This window comes from Cyprinus carpio, chromosome A12 (assembly GCF_018340385.1).
Source record: "Cyprinus carpio isolate SPL01 chromosome A12, ASM1834038v1, whole genome shotgun sequence".
NCBI lineage: Eukaryota > Metazoa > Chordata > Actinopteri > Cypriniformes > Cyprinidae > Cyprinus > Cyprinus carpio.
This window is the reverse complement of record NC_056583.1, coordinates 11443953-11471891: the sequence shown is the minus strand read 5'-3', so window position 1 is coordinate 11471891 and position 27939 is coordinate 11443953. Positions and strand designations below refer to the sequence as shown.

The 27939-nt window shown below is 35.7% G+C and overlaps 2 protein-coding genes across 6 annotated transcripts in view; both read left to right on the top strand.

Moving 5' to 3' along the window:
• The first annotated feature begins 404 nt into the window (after positions 1-404).
• On the top strand, positions 405-13230 carry rgs9b (regulator of G protein signaling 9b). 4 transcript variants are annotated; one of them, XM_042767534.1, is made up of 19 exons: positions 406-687; positions 2137-2233; positions 3948-3998; positions 4191-4297; positions 4437-4488; positions 4682-4740; positions 4902-4978; positions 5641-5722; positions 5931-5993; positions 6637-6666; positions 6784-6845; positions 7098-7211; positions 7296-7411; positions 7607-7694; positions 9391-9529; positions 9614-9696; positions 9800-9923; positions 12043-12461; positions 12538-13230. In XM_042767534.1, exons 1-19 carry the CDS (start codon positions 622-624, stop codon positions 12692-12694), a joined length of 1986 nt encoding a protein of 661 aa, XP_042623468.1. In that variant the 5' UTR covers positions 406-621; the 3' UTR covers positions 12695-13230. The 4 variants fall into 4 exon arrangements, with proteins under 4 accessions (XP_042623470.1, XP_042623468.1, XP_042623471.1 ...); XM_042767536.1 differs by lacking the exons at positions 12043-12461; positions 12538-13230 and having other exon boundaries at positions 405-687; positions 9800-11607; XM_042767537.1 differs by lacking the exons at positions 406-687; positions 2137-2233; positions 3948-3998; ... (2 more) ...; positions 4682-4740; positions 4902-4978 and adding an exon at positions 6353-6444 and having other exon boundaries at positions 5651-5722; positions 5931-5999.
• Positions 13231-13725: 495 nt separating this feature from the next.
• LOC109109558 (myocardin-related transcription factor A-like) overlaps positions 13726-27939 on the top strand; it is a 31466-nt gene continuing 17252 nt past the window's right edge. The window contains exons 1-3 of one of the 2 annotated variants that reach the window (XM_042767530.1): positions 13726-13857; positions 14610-14680; positions 19517-19715. In XM_042767530.1, the coding sequence (XP_042623464.1) occupies positions 19592-19715 (124 nt within the window). In that variant the 5' untranslated portion in view covers positions 13726-13857; positions 14610-14680; positions 19517-19591. Of the gene's footprint in view, positions 13858-14609; positions 14681-19516; positions 19716-23504; positions 23947-27939 lie in introns of those variants that run through there. The other variant, XM_042767533.1, reaches the window with a different exon arrangement.

Genomic DNA, 27939 nt, shown 5'->3' with positions numbered 1-27939 from the left:
AAGTTATAATTAGCCTACTGTAATTCAGTTTTAGTGTCCAGAGCATATTTTTATAAGTCTGCTATGTCATTTTACATAAATATATCCTGAAGTTACAACACAAGCATATACCATTTTTTTTCTTTTTCTTTTTTTTAATTACAGAGCTAAACTGTCCTGCATAATATGAATGACCCAGCTGATCAAACAATTAATGTAAACATTTTACACGCGCAGATTTACTTTTTCGTCGCAGTAAAACATTTTTGTACGATAATCACAAGAACAAATAGTTTATGGATTATAGTAATCATAAATCCCGGCCAGGGTTTTTATTTATTTATTTATTTATTTATTTTCTATTTCGAGCTGTAGTTTCATGTCAGCACCAGGTGCCTTCCTGTGAAAAAGACGACACCAGCGCCATCTACCGTGTTACTGTAATCACTGCGCCCTGCACACAGGTTTACCTTCATGAGCAGAGCTGTTACTGATTCGCGCACACAGCCGTCGTCTTTGTGTGCATCAGTGATGATTATAGATTAGACATAGCCAAAAAGATAGTACGATTACGTACCGAGCATTTCCCATTTCATTCTCTCGTCTACGACCGTCGATAGACTGTGGCGTGAAGACGCGACTATGACCATAAGGAATGACCGGGACCACGGGCAGCGTTACAGACCGCGCACGGCATGCCTGAAGAAGGTGGGTTGAGAGCATCATCCATAGCTCATCACCGTCTGTGTTATTTACATTCTCGCGAAAGAGATAAGAAGAATGTTACGGTTTCTGTAATCTAACAAATAATCTCTCATGTTTTATGATTAAATTTGTCTTGCTGTGGGCTATTTGAGCGCAGCAATATAATTACTTTAATCCTCATTATCATTATAAACTGTCAATTTCACTTTCAGTGGTGATATCATCCATTCAGAATATTAAAGCGTCTTGTATATGCAAAAAGATAAAAAATAAAAATAAATAAATATTGTTACCTGCAACAGAAACAAATTATTTTAAGAGTATGCGAACACTGTCATTGTTTTGGTCACAGAGAAACTTTTCAATTAAATCAATTAAATTGCGTGACATTGTCATTTTTGCTTGTTTGAATTTAATTACATTTATTATTATTATTATTATTATTATTATTATTATTATTTGCATTTATTCAGTGTTTTCAAGTCTAGATTTTTTTTTTTGATTTGACACACCATGTACACTGATTTTAATTTTTGAGATTTTTTTTTTCGTCACTTCCTAGATTTTGTTCTTTTGTTATCCAGATACAAAATTGTCTTTTATTACTAATTAGTGCCGACTCCCCCAAAAATATGACCCGCTAATATAAAAAGATAAATAAATAAATAAAATTAATTAATTGAAAATTGTATTATAAATTAAATTATATTCTAAAAGTATAGTAATGAAATAGCTTCATTACAATAACTAAAATGAAAGTGGTGTCAAAGTCAAACTTTTTGACCACTTTAAAATGAATTGATGCAAAAAGTTGAGCTCATAAACAAGCAATAAAAAAATGTAAACTCATAAAATCGATTTAGAAATAGAAGAAATTGTTACAATTTAAATGCATTGTAAAGATGTTATGTCATAAAAATAAAAATGCTGTAAAAGTGTTAATTGTGTATTAGCAGCTTAATCTCAGATAAGGTCCTTGTGTGCTAATGGTATTAGTCGTTCCCATGCAGTCCCTCTTTTATCACTATGTTACTTCAAACTTTATGGTTGAAGTGATCCCCCACAGTGTGATCCACTAGAATATGTTTTATTAGTGCATTACTTTGCTCTTTGCCAATGCACAGATAGTAATGAGCCAATAATTCAGCCAAGAGCTTGCTGTGATCCAGACCAGGGTGCAGCATCAGTTCACAAACAATCTTCAAAAGCCAGAGACCCTGACAAAGCAAGAAAAACTTCAAACAGCTGAGTCACAAATCAGTCACTGAGTATATTTCAAAGAGGTCCGTCGCAGCCCCTTCAGACCACAAACCAGCCGGGATGACTTCACGGTGGAATAATTTAGTGAGATGTGCACACAGGCTGCCACAACGTATAAAAAAATAGATGTTTTTAATTGTACATCCCATATCTGTATTGCTTTTTTTTTTTTTTTTTTTTTTTGCATGCTAGTTGGAGAACGTGGTGTTGGAGATGCAGGACCCCAAAAGTGGAGTGAAATCTCAGACCCAGAGGCTTGTAATCACCACCATCCCACATGCTATAACAGGTGAGATCATCAGAAATAATCACCTTTTCACATTAGTGGATAGTATTCCTCTCAAAGGAATATTTACAGGTTTCAAGCTGATGAAAGCTATGAGATGTAAGACACAGCATTTGTAATTAAAGACAGTAGGCTCACTTACTCAATTGTATTGATTTCTGTGGTTGGATTACTCCTTGTGCGCTCCATGCATTTAGAGTCTGCTTATGTGGATCTGAGACTGAAGAACCTATTGCCATGACAACCTCTCAGCAGCTGGTTGCAATGACTCTGTCCTCTAGGCTGCATGGTTTCGGGGAGGAGAGCTCTTGTAATCTCCACCGTCTGTCTTAATGCTGTCAGCCAGCTACATATAACATACGACTTATGATTAACTTAGATTTGTGATTGCTTAAACGTAATTGGAGCCTCGGACTATTCCCAGCAGTTTTGATATAATTTATATAGTGGAAAGACACTTGAGGTTTTCATTTAAAAATTCATTGAAATGATTTGGTATGCTCCTCAGGCTAGCAGACACTAATGAAGCCACTCAGATTCACCCCTGCAGAGATCTTTTCATTAGTCTTCTATCACAAGAGCCTCAGCGGGACACACAGTAGTGTACCAAGTCATAGTGCGATATTTATTTTGAGAATGCACCTTTGTTTTGTGTCCAATACTCACTGTTGTTTTCACCTTAAATGCGCTTTATGAATCTCTCATTTAAAAGCCTGCTAAATTAATAAATCTAAATGATAAACTTACAAATTATATATTAATTATATACTAATTATTCTCTGCCTCCATTTTTACTTCCAGTTCAACATATTTATTTTGCGCATACTCCTCTCTGCCACTTTCATAAGCATTTTTTGTTATACTGGTTGAAAGTCTCTTCACAGCCTGATCAACCAATAATTAAAGTGGTCTAATCTAATGTGGAAGGCTCGGGACCATAAAATAAAAAGCTAAAAAATTCAAAATTCAAAGCTGAAATTTGAAGAATTGTCAAAATACACAGAGACATACAACAGGGTAAAACAAGCGTAAACATTGGCAGTGTTTTTACAAAGATGGAGGAACTTGATGAAATGTTTGCGATAAACTTGCTGAGTTTCTTTTCAATAAACTTCTAGTTAAAAGTATTCCTAATATGTTGGAACCTTTATTGAAAGTAGCCTATTTTACGTGTTGAGACGTGCCTTCACTTTTATAAACCCATTGGAGCGGTGTTTGTGATGTTTTGGGTGGGGCGACAACGCACAAAAGGAGCATCGTTCAAAAACAGGCTTTATTTTTGTAGTTCCACTAAGTGAAATAAATTTTTATATTTTCTTTTTTGTTATTTCAGAATAGTACATCACTAAATGAAAATGAGAAATGTTTCCTTGGCAACTAGATTAAATAATTGTTTGATATAATTTTTTATTTCATAATATATTCATAATATGAAACCCGCCCACTGCCAGTTTACCCAATTGTATTTCGGCACCCCGGGTTGCCAGTTGGCAGAAAACACAGCGTATTTTATTTCATTCATCATCAAGTGCACTTGTCTTGGTGGTGTCGCCAATCTGGCAACCTGCGTGAGCGTCAAGTCTGAGGAGGAGAGGCCGAGTGAAAAAAACCCTCTCCAATGTTTTGAATTTGGACTGCAATATCTAGTTCAACCACTTGGTGTCAATCTGTACATACATCACCTTTACCATATTTATTGCTTTTATTGTTCTTTCAGGGGAAGATATTGTTGCATGGATCGTGAATCGATTCAAAATAGATGCTACAGGTAAGTTACCTACATATTTTTTTGTTTAGTAATGTAATAATTGTAAAAAAAAATAATAAAAATAAACAATTTCCAGTCCAGATCTGTATAAAGTATATGTAAACAGATATGTATAAAGTATAAATATAAACAGATATGCTTTAAGAAATATATTCTAGTGCATTAAGTAACTTTCTCATTCTAAATGTTTAGAGGCCCGAGCTATGGGGACCATGATGGTGGCTTTCGGGTACATCTATCCACTACAAGATCATAAGAGACTCATCCTTAAACCAGACACATCCCTGTATCGCTTTCAGGTAACGTTAGTTTTTTTTTTTTTTTTTGTTAAGTTATTGATAAAAAAAATGCAGCCTTGGTGAGCTAACGAGAGTTCTTCCTTCCATATGCTTTCTACTAATCTTTTCCATTTCTACTTCCATACATTTCTTCTTCCAGACCCCATATTTTTGGCCTGCGCAGCAGTGGCCAGTGGAAGACACAGATTATGGTGTGTAATCAGCTTTCATTTTTCATGCATGCTGATAGGTTGTCATAGCAATAATTCACAGTGAGTTTATTCATTATTCTTCAAACAGCTGTCTGAGATAAAGAATGTGATCAAATGCTTTCATGTTGAATCATATCACATCTTTAAATTGGCTTTTACTGGCAAGGTCAGATGTTTATTTGTGTATTTCCAGCGATTTATTTGGCAAAGAGAAATATACGCAAGAAAGGGATGTTGGAGCTCTATGAACAGGTAATGGAACTATTAAATATATATTAAATATACATGTATATCAATTCCTCTGAAATCCTGTGTTGTAATGCAGAAGAAGAGGAACTCACTATAATACATTTTATGATAAATTACTAAATTCAGGAATTAAGGTCATAAAATTTGTGTGTTTCTTTAAACAGGAACAGTACAACAGTCTTTACAAATGGATGAATCACAAGTGGGATTTTATTGTAATGCAGGCCAAAGAGCAGTACAGGTGGGTCACACTTTACTTCAAATATTGCAGAATATTTATGATTTATCCTGGCTCATTCAATCCGTGTGTACACAGGTTAATGAATGAGACCCAATGTTTTTCTTGCTTTGTTGTCAATATACACTGCCTGGCCAAAAAAAAGAACACTCTAATATTTAATTTGACAGCTTTTGGCTTTGATTACAGTGTGTATCCGTTGTGGCATTGCTCCAACAACCTTATACACCATTACAACATATATTTCCGTCAAGAGTTGCTGTAGGTTTAAGATCTTGTACTGACTTTTTTAAAGCTGACTCCATCACATCCACAAGACTTTCAAAGGGGTCTGGTGACCAATTTGTGTGTGAAAATTATTTGTCATGTTTTCTGAATCACTCTTTCATAATTTGAGCCCAATTAACCTAGTCATTGTCATCCTAGAACATGTACGTGGGTACTTTTTTTATTTATGAAAAGCTACACTCTGCATCAATTAGGGTTAAAGGAATTGTTGCCGAACATATAACATGATAGTAACATATGAATCACTGCAATAATAATCCAATCCTAGACCCTTTCAGTATTTGCTTATTTAAATCCAAACAGCGCCTTTTTTTTGGACATGTGTGTATTTTATTTTTGTTTCAGCAAATAAAAGACACATTGCTTTTTTGGTGTAGGGCAGGTAAGGAGAGGAAGAAGCCAGACCGGGTGGTTTTTGACTGTCAGGAACGGGCCTATTGGGTTGTACATCGGCCACCGGTGAGAAACATTTGGACGGAGTATAGGCCATATGGTCAATTTAAGTGACATATTTCCTTGCAACATGACTTTTTTATTCTGGAAGTGAAAGTTTATTCTGGAATTTTACATATTTTGCTATTTCCCTGATTCTGCGCTCAGACTACTTTTAAATAAAGCCTCAGAACTTACTTTCGATAAGTACAACTGTGCTATTTCCACTCAACAGCCAGGAACAGTTAGTGCTGTGGACTATAGACACAACAGGATGGTCGACCCCAATATGGAGGAGGTAAAGGTATGTGTGAAAAATGATTGTAACTTCTAAAGAGATTTAAAAAATGAGGTCCAGGATTTTTTAAAGAAATTTCACAATGATGACAACTAGCCCTTCAAAATACAGAACAGCAGATCTGATGAAGAACCTGGTAATGAAACACGGGGCTGTATATCCAACATTAACAGATATCACTGCTGAGATTATAATTGTGATGAGAGGCTGTTGTGCTGGGCTTATTAAGCATATTTCTAGAATGTCAGCTTATATCCAATTAGATTTAAATGATCGTAATCTCACTGCTTGCCCCTACAAAGGTCTGATTGTATTCAATAAAATAGGTTTGTCTTACATTCTTTCATTCTTTCCTACAGATTTGATTCCTAAACTTATCTCTGGAGACACACAACAACAAACAGCAGATGACTTCAAAATGAAAGCACACACTAAATGGATCATAAAATTGGTCTCTGTGTAATAGAAATACGAGTGCATGCTTTTTAATAATGACATTGCAAGTCCGCAAAGGGACCATATTCACAGAGACTCATAACGCAAGCATGCTCAAATATCAATCTTTTGCTTACAACACTGTCCTTTAGTGTGAGTCACCACCTTCTTCCATTGCACTTAAACTGTTTCTAAAATCGTTTTACAGCAAAAAACATCTGACTACTACAGAAGAATTGTAAGTATTGAAGAACTGTAACAAGTACAAATATTTTTATATGCAACCGGCAATGATCAAATATGATTTTTTTTTTTTTTTAGTTTTTGACCAATGAATCATTGTGATTTCTTGCAGGCTATGTTCACTCAGCAGTGTATCATCAGACCTAGGGTGAAGTCGTCTGTGTCAATTGGAGCGTATGTTACTGTGATATACTGTAACAATTCCAGTTATCACTTGCATTATATGTAGAATCCTGTATATTTAAAAAAGAAAATAATGATATGTATATATATATATATATATATATATATATATATATATATATATATATATATATATATATATATATATATAATATTGTAATATATAACTATATTACATATCTTAAACGTATTGTAATAATATTTTAATAGTATTATTTTTAATTTTATTGCATTTTTTTGCAGAATTGTTAAGTACGCAACAACATACAAAGAGCATGACCCCCTTCTCCACTCCTGCCTCCCAAGCAACCCCTGGTTAACAGATGATGTTACATATTGGACTCTCAACATGCCAAAGTAAGCCAGATACAAACCTTTTTTTAAATAAAAGCTTGTTTTAATTAAACATTTGATTAAATTTTTTGTGTTTGGTTCATACAGTGTTGAGACCCCTACTAAAATGAGGGTAGAGTGCTGGACTTTCAGCTTTGGAGAACTGCTTATGGACCCTCGGGGAAGGGCTGATTTCCGCCTCTTCCTTAAAAAGGAGTTCAGTGGTATGCGCTTATTCTAAACTTGCACCACTAGATGATAACATTTTAACAATGTTGGCATTAGACTTATTAGGTGACTTGTTGGTTTTGGTTTGCTATATTTTAAGAATGCAATTCAACTGTTGATGTTCATATTCAGAACTGCAATAATTGTTATTTATTAGAGGAGATTGAGACTATAATCTGATTGGTGAACAGGTGAGAATCTTGCCTTCTGGGAGGCATGTGAGGATCTGAAATGGGGTGCTGCAGAGACAATGAAAGAAAAGGCTCAGCAAATATATAAGTAAGCATAGTATTTTTGGCTTTTTGACTGTCGTATATTGTTATTTTAGTATATTTTTATATTATATTATATTATATATTGTGCAAATATACAGTACACTACTGTTCAAATATTTTGAAATTAAATATCTTATTCTGACTGCATTTATTTGATTAAATACAGTAAAAAAGTATTTTTTTTTCTAATTTAATACATTTTAAACTGTCATTTATTCCTGTGATGGGAAAGCAACCATTTTTAGCAGCTAGGGATGTAATGATTAACCGGTTGAAAATCGATTCAAATATGTGACGATTCAAATTGGTTGAGATGCTAAACAAATCTTAAGGGAACTTACTGTCTTTAGAAAAGTTTAGATGGTATTTTTTTTCATCTTGCCTCTGTATAATGCATATTAAGGAAAAACGCCACCGTTTTTCCATATTCCACTATGTTCTTCCCTCAGTTTAGATGAGTTGATACATACCGCTCCCATCTCAGTGCGTGCACTCAATCGCTGTAGCGCGTGGCGCCACTATGCTAGCGTTTAGCTTAGCACCATTCATTCCTTAGGATCCAAACAGGGATGAATTTAGAAGCCACCAAACACTTCCATGTTTTCCCTATTTAAAGATGGTTACATGAGTAGTTACAAGAGTATGGTGAAAAACGGTGGTGTTTTACTTTATTAAAGTTAAGTGCAGCGCTGCTTTGTTTACAGCGGAAACCAAGGAAAGGCTTTAAGCGCCACCTGCTGGCAGAGAGTAAATCTGTGTCTCATTCAGCTCGTCCGCTTAAGTTTCATGCAGATATTTTTTATGCATAGTTTCACAAAACTGAAATCAAACCAATCTGTTTTTGCTTCAAATTTATAAATAATAGAATCTAATTTAGATTAAAAACTGCTCATGTTGCATGCATGCAGCATCTTTGTTTGGATCATGATTAAAATGCAGTGGTTGCATCTAATTTTAAATGGAAAGAGCACAGACTAAGCCTTATTTTGTTTATATGATGTTAGTTTACTTATTTATTTGATTTGGGGCTTGTTTTAAAATTTCAATTTAGATTTGTTATTTACATTTACATTATATTTAAATTTTGTCATTTAGCAGACGTTTTTATCCAAAATGACTTACAAATGAGGACAATAGAAGCAATCAAAACCAACAAAAGAGCAATAATATGCAAGTGCTATATTAGTATATTTAAATTTTACAAAGAAATGTGCAGCATTTTGTCCAAGCAATAGTAAAGGAGACATTTAATCTAAAATTTATCTCATTTTGTTAAAAAAATAAAATAAATCGTGAATCAAACCGAATCATGAAATCAAAATCGTGAGTTGAGTGAATCGTTACATCCCTATTAGCAGCTATTACTCCAGTCTGCAGTGTCACATGATTCTTTAGAATTCATCCTAATATGCTGATTTTAGTGCATTATTACCCATCTTAAAAACAGTTGTGCTTTATAATTTTTGTAACAATGTAAATGTCTTGATTGTCACTTTTGATCAGTTTAATCCTGGCTAAATAAATATTATTTTTTAAATCCTTCTTATCAAACTTTTTAACAGTAAAATATATTTTTACATAACAACTACAAAACAACAATTTGAATAATTATAAAAAGTTTTTTTTTACTCGGTTTAATCATTAACGAAATGAATAACATCAGCATTTAACTCTGGCATTTTTTATTCTTATTTCATTAGGACCTTTTTGGCCCGTGGAGCTCCACGTTGGATCAACATTGATGGCAAAACAATGGACATAACAGTAAAGGGTTTGGCACATCCTCATTGCTATGTACTGGATGCTGCCCAGACTCACATTTACATGCTCATGAAAAAGGTCACTGATCTCATGTAGAACTTTGCAGATCAAATTGCTTTGTGCTGAGCTTAAATTTAATGTTGCCTATAATCTGTCACTAAGGACTCATACGGGCGATATCTCAAGTCCCCGGTGTTCAAGGAAACTCAAAGAAAGGCCATTGCTCCTGAACCACACAGATTCACGTGAGATGTGCCTTTCTGCTAGTTCCTATATATATTACAATACTGCTTTATAATGCATAAGTGACATTAAACATGTTCTTTACTCTTCTCTAATGTCTCCTAGTGAGACGCAGTTGGAGCAGAATGCCAAGAGAAGGCGGCCCAGCCTGAGTCCCATCATCCTGAGACAGCAGGAAGAAGAACAGAAGGCCAAACTTGCAGCAAGTGGCCCGGTGGACATCACACAGGTCATGAGCGAACTGGAAAGGAAACAGAAAACCTAGAACACAGAGAATAGATATCAGCATATATTTATGATAAGCAAAAAGGAAAACCACCTTTCTGGTCAATAAACAAGAAAGCATATTTATATAGAGAGCATGTTGCGTCTGTAATATTACACAGGTATTTCTACTGTAGTTTTTGAAAGTTTGCTTGGTATATTTTTAAAATATCATTGAAAATTTCCATTTAGCCTTTTTAGGCCATTATTTTGTCATTTTTAATGTTTGTCATATTTATGTTTTGTCAAACTACATACATGCAATCAAACCAAACACCTTCAACATTTCACACATTATCACCGTTTATTTGCTATAGTTTAGAAATGGTAATCAAATGTCAGATAATACTTAAGCAAAACATGGTCTGGTCAAAGTGTCTGAATAATTTTTGGTCCTATTTTTTTATCAGTTTTACTGGTAGTCCACTGTATGAAGACTTTTCGGATATAATATGTCATAGTTTAGTTTATTTCGCTACCCTCAGTTGCATTTATAGTGTTCTGCACCCACTAGTAAAAAAAATAGAAAAAATTATAACTGGTGTCTGAATAATTTGTGGTTTGACTGTATATATTTTTATTTTGTTAAACCAAAAATTATCAGATGTTGTCCTCCTCATTACTACAGTTTTGTGTCATGTTTGTTCCATTTACAAGTTTCCTTGTAAATCATGAATTTATTAAAATTCATACTAAAACCATTTCTGCCATCTGTGGTCACATCATTTGTCTTTGTCATCCGTGATTGTTGTTGAGTGAAATGTACAGTATATATACGTATGTCACCATGTATCTCGTATGTGCAGTATGTGCATAGTTACAACTTATCTAAAATAACTTTGACCTCATGCCATTAACTGAGAGGAAATGAACATGGTATTCTGTCATCATTTACTCATCGTCAAGTGTTTTGAAACCTGCATGACTCACTTTATTGTAAGCACAAAAGGGAGTCCAGGCTGTTTTTTACATACAGTGAATGGTGACCTTGGCTAGCAAGCAAGACTGTCAAGACAACGTGTTCATTGCATCTATTTTTATGATTCTTTTATAAAGCTTGACAGACACTTTCACTGTATCAAAGCAAGCAGTGTAAATAATCTGCTAAACCTTTCCTGTTGTGTACAACAGAAGAAATAAAGTTGTATGGGTTTAGAACAACATGAAAGAGAGTAAATAAAAATAATAAAAAAGAAATCATTCTGTTCAATATATTACCGAAAAATACTGTCTTGAACATAGGTTAATCAAATTGCAAAATTAGGTAAGCTGAGGGTTCAAAATAATTTCATATAGGTCCTAACAAGTTAATTTAATGTAGGTCCTAATATGAAACATTACCATCCCATCGACAGCTTTTGTACATTTTTTTTTTCTTTCTGAGAGAGTGAAACCAAATGTCTCAAATATAGGTTGCAAATCTAGGGTAAAACCTGTCTTGGAAATATTTCCTGAAAAATCTCTCAAGTATCATGATCACTAGATGTCATGCTTGTGTTCCTCTCATACTAATGCAGCTATTTTATTTGCAGTAGATGGCAGAATGCATGAATATGTAAAACAGAAATTTTGTTATGAATGGACAGTTATGATGCAGTTAAGTTGATATACTGTACATATAACAGCACATTTTTATCACACACACACACACACACACACACACACACACACTAACACACACACAAAAAGCAAGTTTTTTTTTTTTTTTTTTTTTAAATAGATGTGAATCATTACCCTACTTTTTTTTTAATTGGATGAATGAAACTTCTTTTTCAGTGTGCATGATGATGAAAATGTGTAAATTTTTCTCATTTTGTTAAAAAATGATATCTTTTTTAATTTAGTACTGCCTTTCAGAAGCTACAGAAGATACTTACATGTTTCCCAGAAGATGAAATCGGTACACTTTACCCTGATCATCAAGTTCAAAATACCTCAGAAATGATTCATTGATTTGTTGGATGGGCTTCCTACCAGGAATGCACGATATTGCATGGTCTATATTTTCTACTCCTGATTGCAGGGTGCTCAACATAAACAGTATTTAATACTAATACATACTTTGCATGAACTGTGTCCTACAGCTCTGCCGCTTCACAGCACCTGTGCCTCATCTGGCCGTGTATACAGGCATTTGTGAAGCGCAGTCCACCGCCTCCCCCGGGCTCATGACACTGCCCAACAGTGCTGCCTGTCCGTCTCCCATCAGCGTCGCCATCGACAGCACTCCAGCCTCTGAGAGGAGGTTTGACGGCAATGGAGGGCCTTCCTCCTCCCATTTCCCATCTATTGCAGAAGCGTCAGTATCAGAGGAAGAGAACCAGACACCTGCCCTAAAGTCTCGCATGACTCTGTCACTGAGCAGACTCCTCCGCAGAGGATGCAACGGCCCATCCGTCTTTGCCAGCCTATCCCCGAAATGTGCTGTGGTTTCAGGAGGAGGCAAAGTACAGCCACTTGGAGTGGAGCCACTTGCACAACCTCAGCCCAGAAGAATTGCAAAGTTAGTACATGTACTTTTTGGCCTTATACTGATGTGATTTCACAATATATGAAAAATAACTGAACTGCTTTCACAGCTTTTTTCAAATCAAAGTTGACATCCCACCTGAATGCCGCATCTACCCCATTGATTCAGAAGATGAGGAAGACGACAGTCCTAATGCAGCAAGAGGAGGTGTGAAAGAAATTATTTGTCCATGGGAAACTGTCACCAAGAAAGATGGAGCTGGATAGAAGAGTCATAGACGAGTCAGTAGAGAGGAAGGAAATACACTGAACAGCACTTGTGTCATAAATATTTTGTCTTACGACCCCAAGAATGCTGTGGTAGTAATGTATGATAGCTTTTAGGTAGTGCCTACATGTTATTGTAACCAATGATTTGGTTATAATATGTTTAAATGTTAGTTTTATACACATAAACTCGTATTCTGATGTCACTGTTCTTTTATGACTGAAGGGGCCTTATTTGAAGAGATTTAAGAGTTTTAAGAGTTTGTTTGTTTAACTATCATCAGTTTCTTTAGTGGTGCGGACAAAAGATTTTGTACTTGGCTTGTTCACTGTTTTATATAGCTGCAAAAGATGCATAAATGTAAATTGTTATTTTCATAGCAGTAAATCTAGTAAGGCAGTAAGGCGGAATGTGAATGCACATTTGCTGTCTGAATGTATAACCTTTAAAATGTTTACAGTTCACTTCAGGATGTGAATTTGTTCATGACTCATGTTTAAATTGTGTAAGTGCCTCAATAAATCATTCAAAGGTAGTTATTTTGATGCGCAGTTGGTACATATACTGTATATATTTAGCATCCAGTGTAACTGGCATTTTTTTATTGTATATTATTTGTTCCTTTTCGGATAAAATGTCCCTACAGAGGAAACTGGGGAAAAAAAAAAAAAACTGTAGTGATGGGGACTTTTATTTTAACACAATGTAACCCTAGCTTCTTATTTTCATAGCAGCATTATTCAACGTCATTGGTCTTGCAAGAACAAGACCACAAGTTATTACCTGACTACACTGTTTAATTTAATTTCATGATATTTATCACTGTGTGTTTAGTACCGTTTGTTTGTTTGTTTGTTTTTTATTTATTTAATATAAAGTTGTTTGGGTTTCCATTTTATTATATTTTTATTTTATGTTTCCTAATATTTAGAGGGCAATGAATACACTTTTTTTCAGTCGTATATCTTTATCTGCAGATCGTGGTTTTTAATTTTAAGTGGGCTTTTATTTTCCGGAAGTGCTGTGACTGTGTTGACTGGCTTCACATTCCTCTGCGGTTGAACAGCGGAGAGTAGTCGATACACCTCAGTACAGTTTTTTTTTTGAGTACATGAACACCTTTATAAACCCGATCGGTTGTTGCGTTTCACTTTGCGACTCGGTAAGTCGTTAAAATCAAACAGGTTCGCATGTGAGTCCCCCTTTAAACGATGAAAGTTTCAAAATAGTAACAAGAAGTAGCGGTATGTGACAATTCATCAGCTTCTCGTGTATTGTTGCTCAGCGCATGTTTCACTTGATCCACTAGTGTCTGTGACTGCATACATGCAGCTGTCGTGACGAGGATCTGGCCTGCTTAGTCTTGTTAAACGTCGCAAATGTGATTGTTTTTTAAATGTATGAGCTTCATAGCAGCACAAGCTCCTCATTTCCTGCCATGTCGCATCGGTGATTAATGTGTAACAGTAAGCGATAATGTGTTATAAACGAAATGTGTGTCGTGGTTTGTTTATTCTCTAAGCCAGATCACTGTCATAATGCTGCAGATGTATGATTACACTATTTGTGCTTGAATATATGAAGTATTTGATGAACTAGTGCTGGGACACACCTACTAATCATCAACACATGCGGATCTGTCCCTGTTCCACTTGATGGGCACAGGGGAATTATTATTTATTAATCAAATCTGGCCTGATTTAGGTCAGTTTTTCTATCTGCGTGCTCAAAATGAAAGAGGCATTTCTGATTGTTACATAAGCATCTGCATTGACTGCTGCTATGCCAACACGTATCTGTAACTTCATGGCATTATTTGCCTGTTTGGCTTTGGGACACAGTGTACAATGCTTAGCCTATGTATTTGTATATATACAAAGTTTCATTACAAATTCCGGTCCTCTCTTCCACAAGGCCTTCAAGATGCTCTCTAACTGTGAGTGGAAATGAGGCTGAAATCTCTTACTGTGGATCTCGTTATAAAGGTATTGTGCACTTTAATATTGAATTGATTAAGAAATCATCTGTACCAGCATGTCAAATTCACAATTTCTGTTCAACTCCAGAAGGGCGTGTCTATCCATATTATGTAATTCTGTATTGTTTATGGGGTATGGGGTTACCTGCATCACTTGCCATTTGCTCAGGCGAAGGTTTATATGTTTTTAGCATTATTTTTGTGGCTGATTGTTAAAGGCAGGTGTGGACCTGCACAATGACGAATGTCTGGGAAGTTTATGTCTTTCCTCTTGTCAGTGTACTAGGCCTGAACACTGCATGTCTGAACACTGTTTCTCAAGTAAAGTTGGAATGTTCTTGAAAGATAATTCCTTTCTTAGAAATGTAAAGCAAGTCTGTCTTTGCTACAAATTACACTCCAGCAGGGTGATCAGGACCCACACATGAATCTTGTATCACCTTGAATGGTTCATTTTGCGAAGACAACTTGCTGACTGTACATTATTCTGCTTGTTGTATAGCTAGCTACTTGTCTAATACATAAAAAGACATGTAATATTGAATTACTAATCTTATATGAAAGATTCTGTTAAGATAAGTAATTTGTTATGCTTTAAAAGTGTTTCTCAACCTTTTCACTTGAAGGCCACTCGTTGTCTAACACAGTATTCAATGCCACCCCCCGTACAGGCTAAAATATTGACAAAGCTGCTTGTTTTTACACTTTTTTTATTATCAGAAATTGGGAGTGTTGTTATGTTAAATTAACCATTTGATTTTTTGGATTCATTTTGTGATTCCACAAGTATTAAAGGGATACTCCACCCCAAAATGAAAATTTTGTCATTAATCATTTACCCCCATGTCATTCCTATCCCGTAAAGCTCCGTTCGTTTTCGGAACACAATTTAAGATATTTTGGATGAAAACCGGGAGGCCTGTGACTGTCCCATAGACTGCCAAGTAAATAACAGTTTCGAGGTCCATAAAAGGTATGAAAGTCGTCATCAGAATACTCCATCTGCCATCAGACGTGCAATCTGGGTTATATGAAGCGACAGGAACACTTAAATAAAGTGAAGAAAACAAAAATAACGACTTTATTCAACAATTTCTTTGTCAACGGTCTCCTCTGTGTCTCTTCCTATCACTGTATGCTGTGTATGCTCCTTTGTGTCATCCGTGCCACAAACCCTCCAGGTTTTCATCCAAAATATCTTAAAATGTGTTCCAAAGACAAACTGAGCTTTTACTGGTTTGGAACGACATCGGGGTAAGCGATTCATGACAAAATTTTCATTTTGGTGTGGAATATCCCTTTAAGAAATGTATTGTCATGGCAATTTTCCATTTCAATTAAAGGTACAAGACAAAAGTATTTTGAATATTATTTTCCTGCAGGAAAAGGTCTACATACATACAGTCATTCAGGGTTGGCTGTAGATTGCAACAAAGAGGAAACACCCAAACTCAACATTTATACCTTAATCAAATGTGGATGCTTTGATTTCATCCAATCATAATGCATATTCAACATATATTTCCATTTAAGGTTCCTAACTATGTCCTCCAGATGCGTTTCTAAAAATTTAATGCAAATCATTAAGTAGCCAGGATGTCTAAGAAACTAAAATAACATCTGTCTCACACTTGTCTTGCACACACACAGATAGATTTCCTGTTATCTCTGTTCATCAAAAACTCAAGCATACTGAAGCAAACTAAAACAATCAAAGAGAATACTCTTTAGTACAGTGAAGCAAATAATATTAATATTTCAGATAGAAATAAAATTTCCTCCACATGTATGTTCTTCAGTAAAAACAGTAGTTACTGATATAAAAGATTAGCATTTAAATTTTGATTACAGTTAAATTATTTAAAATATTAGTAATAATTTATTAATTTAAATAGTTTTAAGTCATCCTGTTGCCCCATTGGAATTTTGCTGAGGCTCACTGGTTGTGATCCACTGTATTAAACAATCAGCTGCAATGTAATTATTTTTTTATGTGTTTATGCTAACCATAAAATGAATACTTAACTATTATATTTGAACTACTAAGTTGCACAGTGCCACCAATTAGCTGTTTTGTTTTGAGAAGAGAGAAGGCATGGAGTGATACAAAAGCAGAACCACAAATTTCCACGAATGACTGTGAAATGTACAGTTTCACATCATCATAAAAAAATAGCTCTTAGATCAGAATCAAGTGTTCCAGAGAGCCATATGATTAGCCAGCCAGGTTTCAATATTAACGTGTTATTGATTTTTTTTTTTTTTTTTTTTTCCCATACTTGACAGGAGACAGTGTACTGTAATCTAATACTACTGAAAAGGACACAACTTGCCATGGGCCGTGAAACTCTGCTGTAATGGTTAGGCTTACAGCATTAGGAAAACATTTAAATGGTCCCAAGAGACTTGTCAAATATTAGGTAACAGCCTCAAAAGAAAATGATTTCTTCTTTCCACCCCACCTCTCTTCTCTTGGGACAGGAGGGTGGGATTGGCGTATCGATAGACTCTGGATGCTGATGAGCTCATAATGAAGAATGCATTAGCTAACAAAATGAACCACACTTTCACAAACAATAACTCAGTCATACAGTTAGACATTGATTTGTGGCTCTTTTTAACTACAGCATTTAGTAACACTTCTCTAATATTCAGAGCTGTACCCATTAAATCAGTTGTTACAAAGTCCATCCAAAGGGTTCTTCCACCCAAAAAATGAATTATGTTATTGTTTACTCAACCTTATGTCATTACACACCTCTAAGTTATCATGCTAACACTTTAGAATAGGGAACACATTCACTGTTAACTAAGTTTTCCCAGAACAAACTCCTATTTTCTGCTTATTAATAGTTAGTAAGGTAGTTGTTAAGTTTAGGTATGGGATCAGATTAAGGGATCTAAAATATGCTCATGCAGAATAAGATATTAATATGTGCGTTATAAATACTAATGAACAGCCAATATGCTAGTAATATGCATGCTAATAAGCAACAAGTTAATAGTGAGAGAACTGAACAGATCTGGTTCCCATTGAATTGCATAATATATAGACAAAAATACAATGGAAGTCATAGGAAATCAAAACTGCTTGGTTACCAACATTCAGAAATATCTTCTTTGGTAATTGGGTAAATGGTGACTGAATTTTCATTTTTGGGTGTCGGTAGATGGTTGCCGTGATTTTGGCAAGTAGGACATGTTCCTGGACCAACATCTTTTATTGATCCTGGATCAACATTACTGTCCAAAAATATAGACCTATCCCAATCCCTAAACGTAAGCGTACCCATAATTTATTCCTAAAATCAGAGGGAAATGATAGGTGAATAACAAACAAGTGTGTAGAAGCATCTAACCCTGATTATAAGCCTAAAACTGGCATTTCTTGAAAACTTATTCCTCAATTCTGATTGGTTGATTAGAATCTTGTTCCAGGATCAGAAATGATGTTGATCCAGGAACATGTTGTGCTTGGTGAAATCACGTTCACGGTCAGAAGATTTGCTCCATTACCTCTAAATGGAGAGTTGCATAATGTGCATTTGTGAATGCCATCTCCACAGTTTTAATGCTCAGAATGACCATTGCCATCACTGTGCTCTAGTCAGATGATACTTTACGTTGTTTTTAATGTCTTGTTGGAAACTGCATCTAATGCTCCATGTGGAGCCTTTACTGCTACAGGAATTGTCCTAGACTTCTTTTCAGGGCTTATGCCGGCCTTTTTCTGCTTAATGCATTCTGCCCATCTGTTGGGAAAAAGATAGAAAAGGACAATGAAAGCTAAATAAATATAAAGAAGGCTAAATGATAAAATCAGCAACATGGAGATGTGGACAGATGGGTGGATAACAATTCAAATGAATCAGCAGTGTGTGCGCGTATGTGTGTGTGCGCGCATCCTCCAAAAACCCAAAATGTCATCATTTGTTCACCCTCTTGTTGTTACAAGCCTGTACGGCTGACTTTTTTTGTGGAACAGTTTTTACAGTGCGTGACAACTGATGGTTTAAATTAAAATAAAATAAATACTAATAAATCATATAAGGAGTCCATACGAATCATGTGCTATACTCCAAGTCTTAAAAATCAATTAAATTTTTTCTTCTGAAATTGGATATTAAATATTTAGATTTTGTTGATATTATGCATTGTTATACCATGGTTTGCTGTTTTTCTTGCAGTTTCATGATCAAATTAGCCAAAATATTTAACAAATGAATATGCATAGGGCAGCAGATGTGTAGAACTCTGAATTATTCTCACTTACAGATTAGACGGCCATACAAGTCACTATTTGTTCTGTCGAAAAGAGACCTGACAAATCGTTTTCCAAAAATCTTCTAAATCACTTACTGCTGGAGGCTTTGAGTTCTCCACCTGATGTTATTTTAGATGCTTTTGCAAATCGCTGCCTCCAGTCATATTGGAAGACACTGAGAATGTGTGAGTTCCAGAATGAGGTACACAATACTTCATGTTTGAACTTGTAGCGTGTGGGCTTTATAGATCATGTAACACACCCACAGTGGTTTCACTGGTTTAAGCGAGTGATTGAATATAGGTTAATGGGACATGCAAGGCGTAATTTTGTTTTTAGCACAGACTGTGCTGCATGAAACCTTTTCTAAAGTTATTTCTGAGTTTACTCGGAAAGTTTATTTGTTTAGGGTGTGATGTATTTATTTGTTCACTTACAAAATATAAAGATGCATGATGTCAGAAATATACCTTCTGTTCTCACTCAGCAAAGCCTTTAATTCCCTTTATATCGGTGTTATGTCTGTCTGTGTTTTGCAGTTTCTAATTCAGCCTTGTCTCTGTAATTAACCTGTCACAGGTCTGACTGTTTCACCCACCTGTCACTCTGGCAGCACAGGAAGCCAAGCGTGGGGAGGAGCTAAACCCTGGCAGCATGGTGTCTGCTGTGGGGAACGGCTCCGTTCCCAGTCCTCAGAGCGAGGCGGTGACCAGTGAGCTGCAGGAACTCTCTCTGCAGTCTGTACCAAGCTTACTGCCTTTGAATGAACGCAAGAATGGTAAGTTATGGCACATTAGTGCTAGTCGGATGCATTTGATTGATCAAAAGGGACTGTAAATATATTTGAAATAAATGCTACAAAAACATTAAGCAGCACAACTGCTCTCAACATTGATAATAATAAGAAATGTCTCTTCAGCACCAAATCAGCATATTTCTGAAGGATCATGTGACACTGAAAACTGTGAGAAATGGCTGCTGAAAATTCAGTATTTCCTTCACAATTAAAAATATATTAAAACAGTAAACATTTATTTAAGCTGTAATACTATTTTGCAATATTCAGTTATTTTTACTGTACTTTTAAACAAATCAATAAAGACTTGAAAAAAAATGAAAATCTTACTGACCTCAAAATTTTGAACAGTTATATACACATGGTATTTAATTATTACCATATTCATTAGGGCAAATTTTAACATTTTCAATTAATCATGATCCTTGAAATAAAAATGTAGTCAAATCAAGAGCTTGTGAATCAAATTGAAAAAGCAAATCTGTATTGATACTCAGCCCTAATGTTCAAAAGCTGTAGTGTTTACATTGTACTTGTACATGCAAAATAAGGTGGATATAGTACAAAGTAATAGATTTTAATTATTTTCTTTGTAGAGGTAGACAGCATTTTATTAGCCACTAGGTAACTACATGATGAATAATTATAGAATTTAATGAAATATAAAGTATAGGATGATTTTCTAATTAGATTTAGCACACAATAATGAAGTAATTAGACCAGTCGCAATGTTACAATTTTGTATGTGCAGAAACTTACAAGACTCAACAGCATTAAAGCAGGAGACAACCAAAGCAATGAGATTGGCTTATGCAGTTGCATTTATTTCAACAGCTTTTTGGCACTTTCCACTGAGAAACGTTGTGTGTTGTGAGATGGAAGGAAAGAGGGTACTGAGATGGCTTTGGTCAAAGTCACCAATGATTTGTTGATGACTTCAGACAATGATGCAACATCTATTCTTATTCTTCTCGATCTAAGAGCCGCTTTTGATACTGCTGATCACAGTCTATTACTTACTCATCTCGAAAGAGTGTTTAGTGTGTCTGAGACTCCCTTGAAGTGGTTAAGGTCTTATTTTACTGACTGCTCCCAGTTTGTTTCTATAGGTGGTTATAGGTCTGAGATTAGCTCTGTTTCTACTGGTGTTCCTCAGGGGTCGGTTTTAGGCCCTTTACTTTTTAATATTTATTTGTCACCTTTAGGCCATCTTTTGAGATCACTCAGTCTTCATTATCATTTGTATGCCGATGATACACTGATTTAAATACATTCAAAACCTCATGATTGCCTTGCCGTTGCTTATTTTTCTGACTCCATTACTGAGATTAAAACATGAATGAGTAATAATTTCTTGTGTTTAAACGGTGGTAAACTGAAGTTATGCTCTTTGGTTCCCGTCATCAAATTTCTAAAGCTGGTCCTCTGTCCCTGACTCTTGTTGGCTCTGTTTCAGAAATCCAGATTCGAGTGAGAAACCTTGGAGTTATTTTTGATGCAAATCTGTTTTTTGATTCTTTTGTCCAGAGTACTGTTTCCACCTCAGAAATATCACAGGATTGTGTCCTATGCTAAATTTTACAGTCACGGAAATGCTGATAAATTCCTTTGTCATCTCACGGTTAGACTACTGTAATGCCCTTCTAGTCGGAGTTTCTAAATCCACACTCAATAAGTTGCAATATGTGCACAATTCAGCCCCCAGGATTTAACTTGGACTAGGATTGGCAGTCATATTACTCCAGTGTTAGAATCCTTGCATTGGCTCCCGGTAAGGTTTAGAGTTGATTTTAAAAATATGATGCTTACTTTAAAAGCATTGCATGGCCTGGCATCCCATTACTTAACAGAATTGTTCCATCCGTACACTCCTAATCATAGATTGCGCTCCTTTCAGTCAAACTTGCTGGTTGTTCCTCAAACACGTTTAAGATCTATGGGTAGTGGGGCTTTCTCTTCTTATGCTCCTTTCCTTTGTAATTCTGCTTCTTGAACTTAGGGAAGTTCAGACTTGTGATATTTTTAAAGTTCAACTTATTGTTTTAAACTTGCATTTGCTTGTTAATTTTGTATTGTGTTTTTTATTGTATTGTTTATATTGTGTTCAGAGCTTTGAGAAGCTGCTTTTAAAGGCGCTTTATAAAAGAAAGTTTTTTATTATTATTATTATTATTATTATTATTATTAATGTTATGTGTTTGTTTGTTTTTTGGACACTATGTTTACATGAAAATTATGGAGGGTGTACAAGACCATGATGATTTTTTTTTTTTTTTTTTTTTTTTTTTTTTTGCGGGCTGTTTGTTTTCCTTCCTTTTGGTTCCCATTTCATTTGCAGTGCTGATATATGAGTCAGTTTGTATGTGTGTGTGCATATGCTAATTGTGGCATTCATAAACAAGAAAATTTGGATAAAAAGCACAAATCCTAAGCATCCTGCAGGTTACTGATTAATTAAGTTATGTAATGCACAGTTTTCTTTACATAAAGGACTGAATATTCAGGTCCTGTGGGAGTAGGGTGTCAAGGAAGTGTACATTGTTGAAAGTGAAATGGCTTGTTAAATCTGTGTGACATGCAGAAGGACACTTCTAAGCATGTCCGTTCTGCTCTCTGATATACAGCAGACACTGTTTGATTTCAGGAAGCATAGAGAAAAGGACGATTTAGAGAAGTGAAGATTAAACAGAGCCAGCAGGAAGACAGACAGACGATGCAGCGTGCTGTGATTTCACTCCAGACGGAATACATTTTCATTCAAAAAAATCAGTGGCATGTTATTATGTAAGGTTTGCTGTGGTAGGAAGATGAGTGGTGGGATGTTGTTGCTTTTTTTGTAACTCTGCCATTGTAGAACTGCAGGAATGCCAATAAAGAGTTAAACTCCCATGTAACAGCACCTCAGAAGCTCATGGCCTGCAGACACCACTCCCTTCTTTCAGTCTCCAGCCCCCCGAGCTGCACTTCATTGAGGGTTAGATGGTAGACAAGGAAATTCTGTTCACTCTGCGGCCATATTTGCAATGCCTCTGGGAAGCTATTTCAGGAATCCAAGACCAAGTCCTATTTGCATGAATGGAGAAATTCTGAAACCTAAAAAAAGCGCTTGCCACAATCACATTTCAATTATATATTTCAATTCAGCAACAAAATCCAATATAAACTGTACCATAAATGTTGTTTCTTTTGCTCAAATAGTATTATGCTTGTATTTCAGCCTAAACCAGCCAGTGTGCATGTGTGGTCTGAAACGCGCATCTTAGAACACTCACTGTTTTTATGGCTTTTTATTATGACTTTACCAACTTTGTATTTCTATATCTGAAGTCTTTGATGCAGGTTTTATTAAATATAATGTAAATGGTTGATATTGACAGTAAAGAGGTCCCATTTAGAGTTGTTTCACATAAACTGTCTGTGAGTTGAGGTTTACTCTAAGAAATGACAGATTAATACAACTGCACAGCAAACCCGCTGTCTGTGGAGACGTATTTTCCCACATGATAGTCTTAAAAATTCAATCAACAGTTATCAAAATGAGCAATGTTGTAGCTTAAGCAATCACTGTTTGAAGTGGAGTTTGGACGAGGGAAAAGACCTGAGGAAGGATGTGTTTTTGGTAGCCGTCCTGAACACTTGATTGCATAACTTTGTGTACAGAGCAGAAATCCTGCCTCCCAGAAAGCAGGCGGTCAGGAGAATGACACGGGGATAAAGGTGATCTGGAATGTGTTTTGGCTTCAGTTTCTGGCTTGTAGTTCACACACGCTTACTGTAGTAAACGGGTGACCTCAAATCAAATCAGGACACGAAGTCCTTGATCTCTCCTGGAATGAAAAAAAATGGCTTCAAGGAGCAGGAAAACTAGGAGTTGCTCGACACAGCTGAAAACGGAGCATGAAAGCAGCACTTAAGCAGGAATAAGGAAGAAACCGGCTCATATAGACAGAAAGGCTTGTGCTAACACACCCACATCTGTAGGGCGTGCACACACACGCTGGCTCTGAGCGGAGGAAGGTGAGGGGCACACAGACACACCCTGCCGTTCTTGGATCTACTGTGGGAATTATCTCTCAGCAGAACAGCACAGAGTTCAATCATTCAACTTCATTCACAGCTTGTTGTGTTGTCCGGTCTGGAAATGGATTAATAAAGTGTGGCCGTGATTGTATCCGTATCCTTCTGCACTGGAAGGATATGGCCATACATTTAGGTACAGTACTTGCATGTTTAAGTGTTTTTTTTTTTTTTTTTTTTAGTGTTAGATGTTTGTTGATGTGAATGAAGTCATGTAGAGGTGTGGTAAACTTGGCTGAGGTTTAACAACTTATGTTTAATAGATAAGCCTGATGTTTGCGAAGTCCTGCACAGGATTTATTGCTGTTTGAACTGAGGTCTCACTAAACCACAACATTAACTTAATCCTGAGCCCAAGCAATTGACTCAGATGTTTTTAGCAATTAAAATGTTTAACATTTATTTGTAAAATAACTGGTCTTAGGTTTTCAAATGTAAATGTAAGTTTTAATAGTAGTAATATACTTTTATACTTTTTTTTTTTTTTAATAGTGTTTTTTAGGTTTTAGTAATTCTGCTTATTTTATTTCATTTAGTTGGCAAGGCATCGTTTCCATTTTTTATTTTTATTTTTATTTTTTAAGAATAAGTGTTTTCTTAAATGTTTGTCTATTTATGTTTTTTCTTTCCCGCTTTATTTCATTTAACAAAAGCTAATTTTTAATAGCTTTAGTTTTGTTTAACCATAAAACCAGTGTTGAGCATAGACAGGAAAGTAGGGGTGAGAGAAGGGGAATGGGATCAGGACATGCCCCAGGTTGGACTCAGATGTCCTGAACATCACAGCAACTTTATTAGGATACTTGCTGATGCATAAAAGTTTCAAAGAAACAGAAAGAATGGGATATATAACCTAAATATCATTCATTCGCCCGTGACATGCCTCCTGAATACTCCAGAGTGTCAAAGCACACTTACGTGTACTACTTGTTTCTAATGCTTTGTTGCTTCCATACTTTTAAGTGAAATTCTTCAAAATGACAAACTATAGAAACCGATATGTGGAGAGCTCACCCTGGATTTGCTCCAGCAGGAAGGGGTGGGATGTGTCAATGATGGATAGGAGTTTTTCCTCTCTCTGTTGTTAAAACCAGCTGTTTTCTCCCTGAGGTATGGCAGCGGAGTTCAGAGCTTTGAGAAAAAGAATAGACTCCTTTTGGGACAGAATGTCTGGGTCAACAAGACAAGGAAACATACAGCGTTACCATTCCATGTTTGATTCTGTGTTATAAATCAGCTCTTGGGCAAGGAGGTTTGACAGAGTCCTGGCAAAAGTCAGCGTAAAGGGTGATTGATTATCTGTGAGAGCACACTCCTCCAGATGCGCGGTGCCTTGACGTGAGATATTGGATAAAAGAACAGTTATGTGAACTTTTTGTGACTTGGGTACCAGTCGCCATGAGATACTTACATTGATTTTTAAGTGCAACTGATGGATTGATCGAAGTTCTCAGGTCATTTTCAGTCCCATTGCCACTGTTGATATTGGCTAACTGATGTTTCTGTATAAATGGTCAAGATTTAGACAGTTAGTCTTGTGAAAATGTATGATTTGCAAGTCATATTGCATCATTATTGCTTTCCAGAGCGCAGTTACTCTGCTGTGGGTTTTGCACTCACTGTCTCTGGGTTGCTCTGTGGTGTTCTGTTATGTAATATTTTAGGATCGCTTGCCAAGTTTAACTCCAGCATGCTTACACAGGCCTTGAACATAACCGAATGGAGGGAGGAAAAGAGAAAAAAAGAGCCATTGCCTGTTTGCATTAACTAGACACGACCCACAGCAGCCTCTACGTTTATCTAGGCATCTTCTGTCTTGCATACTAACAGGTCGGGTGAATCATAACTCTGGAAAAACACACCATGCTTATTGTGGCGATGATGATAAAATGACAAGGCTGACACCAGGAAGAATGGGTATTCCAGGAACAAGGAAGCTTACTAAAATTATCTGGCATAGTTGTTAAGAAAAAAAGTATGTACTTGCAGGCACAGACAGAACCAGTGGCCTTTATAAGATTACATCAGTTTAGCTGCTTTGATTTATTTGATTTGCTAAAGTGTAGTATGCCAGAACCAATAATGCACTCGTGGCCCTCAGCTATGAAAAGTGTTTTGTCAGCTAGACATCCACAGTGCTTTTTTCTTATTCCAGTGCACCACATCTGCATAGCAGAACCAACAACCAAGGTCAATGTATCTCATTGATTTCACACAAATACATATAATATATAAATTAATTTCAACATAACATGATCTCAATTTTATAGTTAAAAGTAGAGATGCACCGATCGATCGGCCAGGGATCGGAATCGGCCAATTTGGTGATTGGCTGATCAGTCTCACGTCTTTCCGATTTTGAGCCAATCCGTCTACATGCGGCTGTGAGAGCGAGCGGTGCAAATGGTCGATATCTCAATATTAATCGATTCTCTTTTTTATGGAACGATATCGATTCTTAAATCCCACGTGCTATCTGTGTTATATGAAGCGACGGGAAGAAAACAAAACTAACGACTATATTCAATAATTCCTGTGTCAATAGTCTCCTCTGTGTCTCTCCATATCACCGTATGTTCTTCTGTATCATCCGCGCCACAAGGATGCACTGTTTATACATGTATTTAGCTTTGATTTGAAAGAAAACAGCATATCCTTGTAGTGTGGATGATACAGAACAGCATACGGTAATATGAAGAGACACAGAGGAGACTGTTGACAAGGGAATTATGGAATAGAGTCGTTATTTTTGTTTTCTTCGCTTACAAAAAGTGTTCCCGTCACTTCATCTAAACCAGATTGTGCATCTGATGGCAGATGGAGTATTCTGACAATGACTTTCATACCTTTTATGGACCTTGACACTGTTATTTACTTGCCAGTCTATGGGACAGTCACAGGCCTCCAGGTTTTCATCCAAAATATCTTAAATTGTGTTCCGAAGATGAATGGAGCTTTTACGGGTTTGGAATGACATGGGGGTAAGTGATTAATGACAAAAGTTTCATTTTGGGGTGGAGTATCCCTTTAAGCAGCAGATGAGCATATAAGAATGATTTCTGAAGGATCCCGTCTGACTGAAGACTGTGGAGTAATGATGCTGAAAATTCAGATTTGACTGTTAAATTGCATTTTATTTAGAATTTTAATCTTATGAAATATTAGTTTTAATTGTAATGATTTTTTTACTGTACTTTTCATCAAGAGACTTGAAAAAATGCTTTTTTATCTTAAGTGATATTGACCTGCATATGCATATAATTTAGTTTTAATGTTTATGTTGGAGCTTCTGGACGTAAACACAGGAACATGAGGAAATCACTCCCATCAGTTGCTTTGTTTTGTCTGTTCTTGTAATTCCAGCTTTATGACTGAATTGTTAACAACCACTGATTTATCAACATCTGTTGTAAATTGATTGCACATGATTATATAAACAGAGAAACTTTTGTCAAAGAATAAATTGTATCCTGGTGGATTTCCATGGAATTTCCAACTGATAACGTGTTCAGAACTCATTAATTTTCTGTAGAAGTAACAAAAACAGTCAAAGTAGTGTGTAAAGTCAGATTGTGTCTTGATAAAGTGACATGTTTAGAAAGGACACAGAAGATAATGATCTTTGTGACATAACTTAGCGACTCTCCCCTAACAGGCTAACAAGTCGTGACAGGCCAGGTTTAAATACTCAGGCGTTGCTGCAGTGATTTTCAAGTTTAAAAGAATGTTCATTGTTTCATGGCAATTACTTAAATGTCGTCTATATTGTCACTACAGATCAACAAAACCGTGTCCTAACCTAATTGTAACAAATGTACAGCAGAACGAATATGAAACTCTTATACCATGTGCAACAATAATCCAGTCAGAATTAGAGACCACCTGATATTTCTTTTTAGTTTATTTTTGTTATCCAATAACAAATATCCAGTAACAAGAAATATATTTTAATTTCAGCTTTTTAATTAATGCAATATTAATTTTATTTTCTATTTATGTATGTATGTATTTGTTTATGCAATTTATTTTGTGCAGATATGTTTTGTTGCTTTATTGCGTCACTTCTGGTTGAGACATGGTTTAACATTTTAAAGCATAACATATCAAATAATAGTCTAAAAAAGTATCA

Coding starts and splice junctions, on each gene's coding strand:
- rgs9b (XM_042767534.1), top strand. CDS start 622: ATGACCATAAGGAATGACCGGGACCACGGGCAGCGTTACAGACCGCGC. Junction 4,979..5,640: donor CAGGCCAAAGAGCAGTACAG/GTGGGTCACACT, acceptor TTTTTGGTGTAG/GGCAGGTAAGGAGAGGAAGA. Junction 5,994..6,636: donor TCGACCCCAATATGGAGGAG/GTAAAGGTATGT, acceptor ATCGTTTTACAG/CAAAAAACATCTGACTACTA.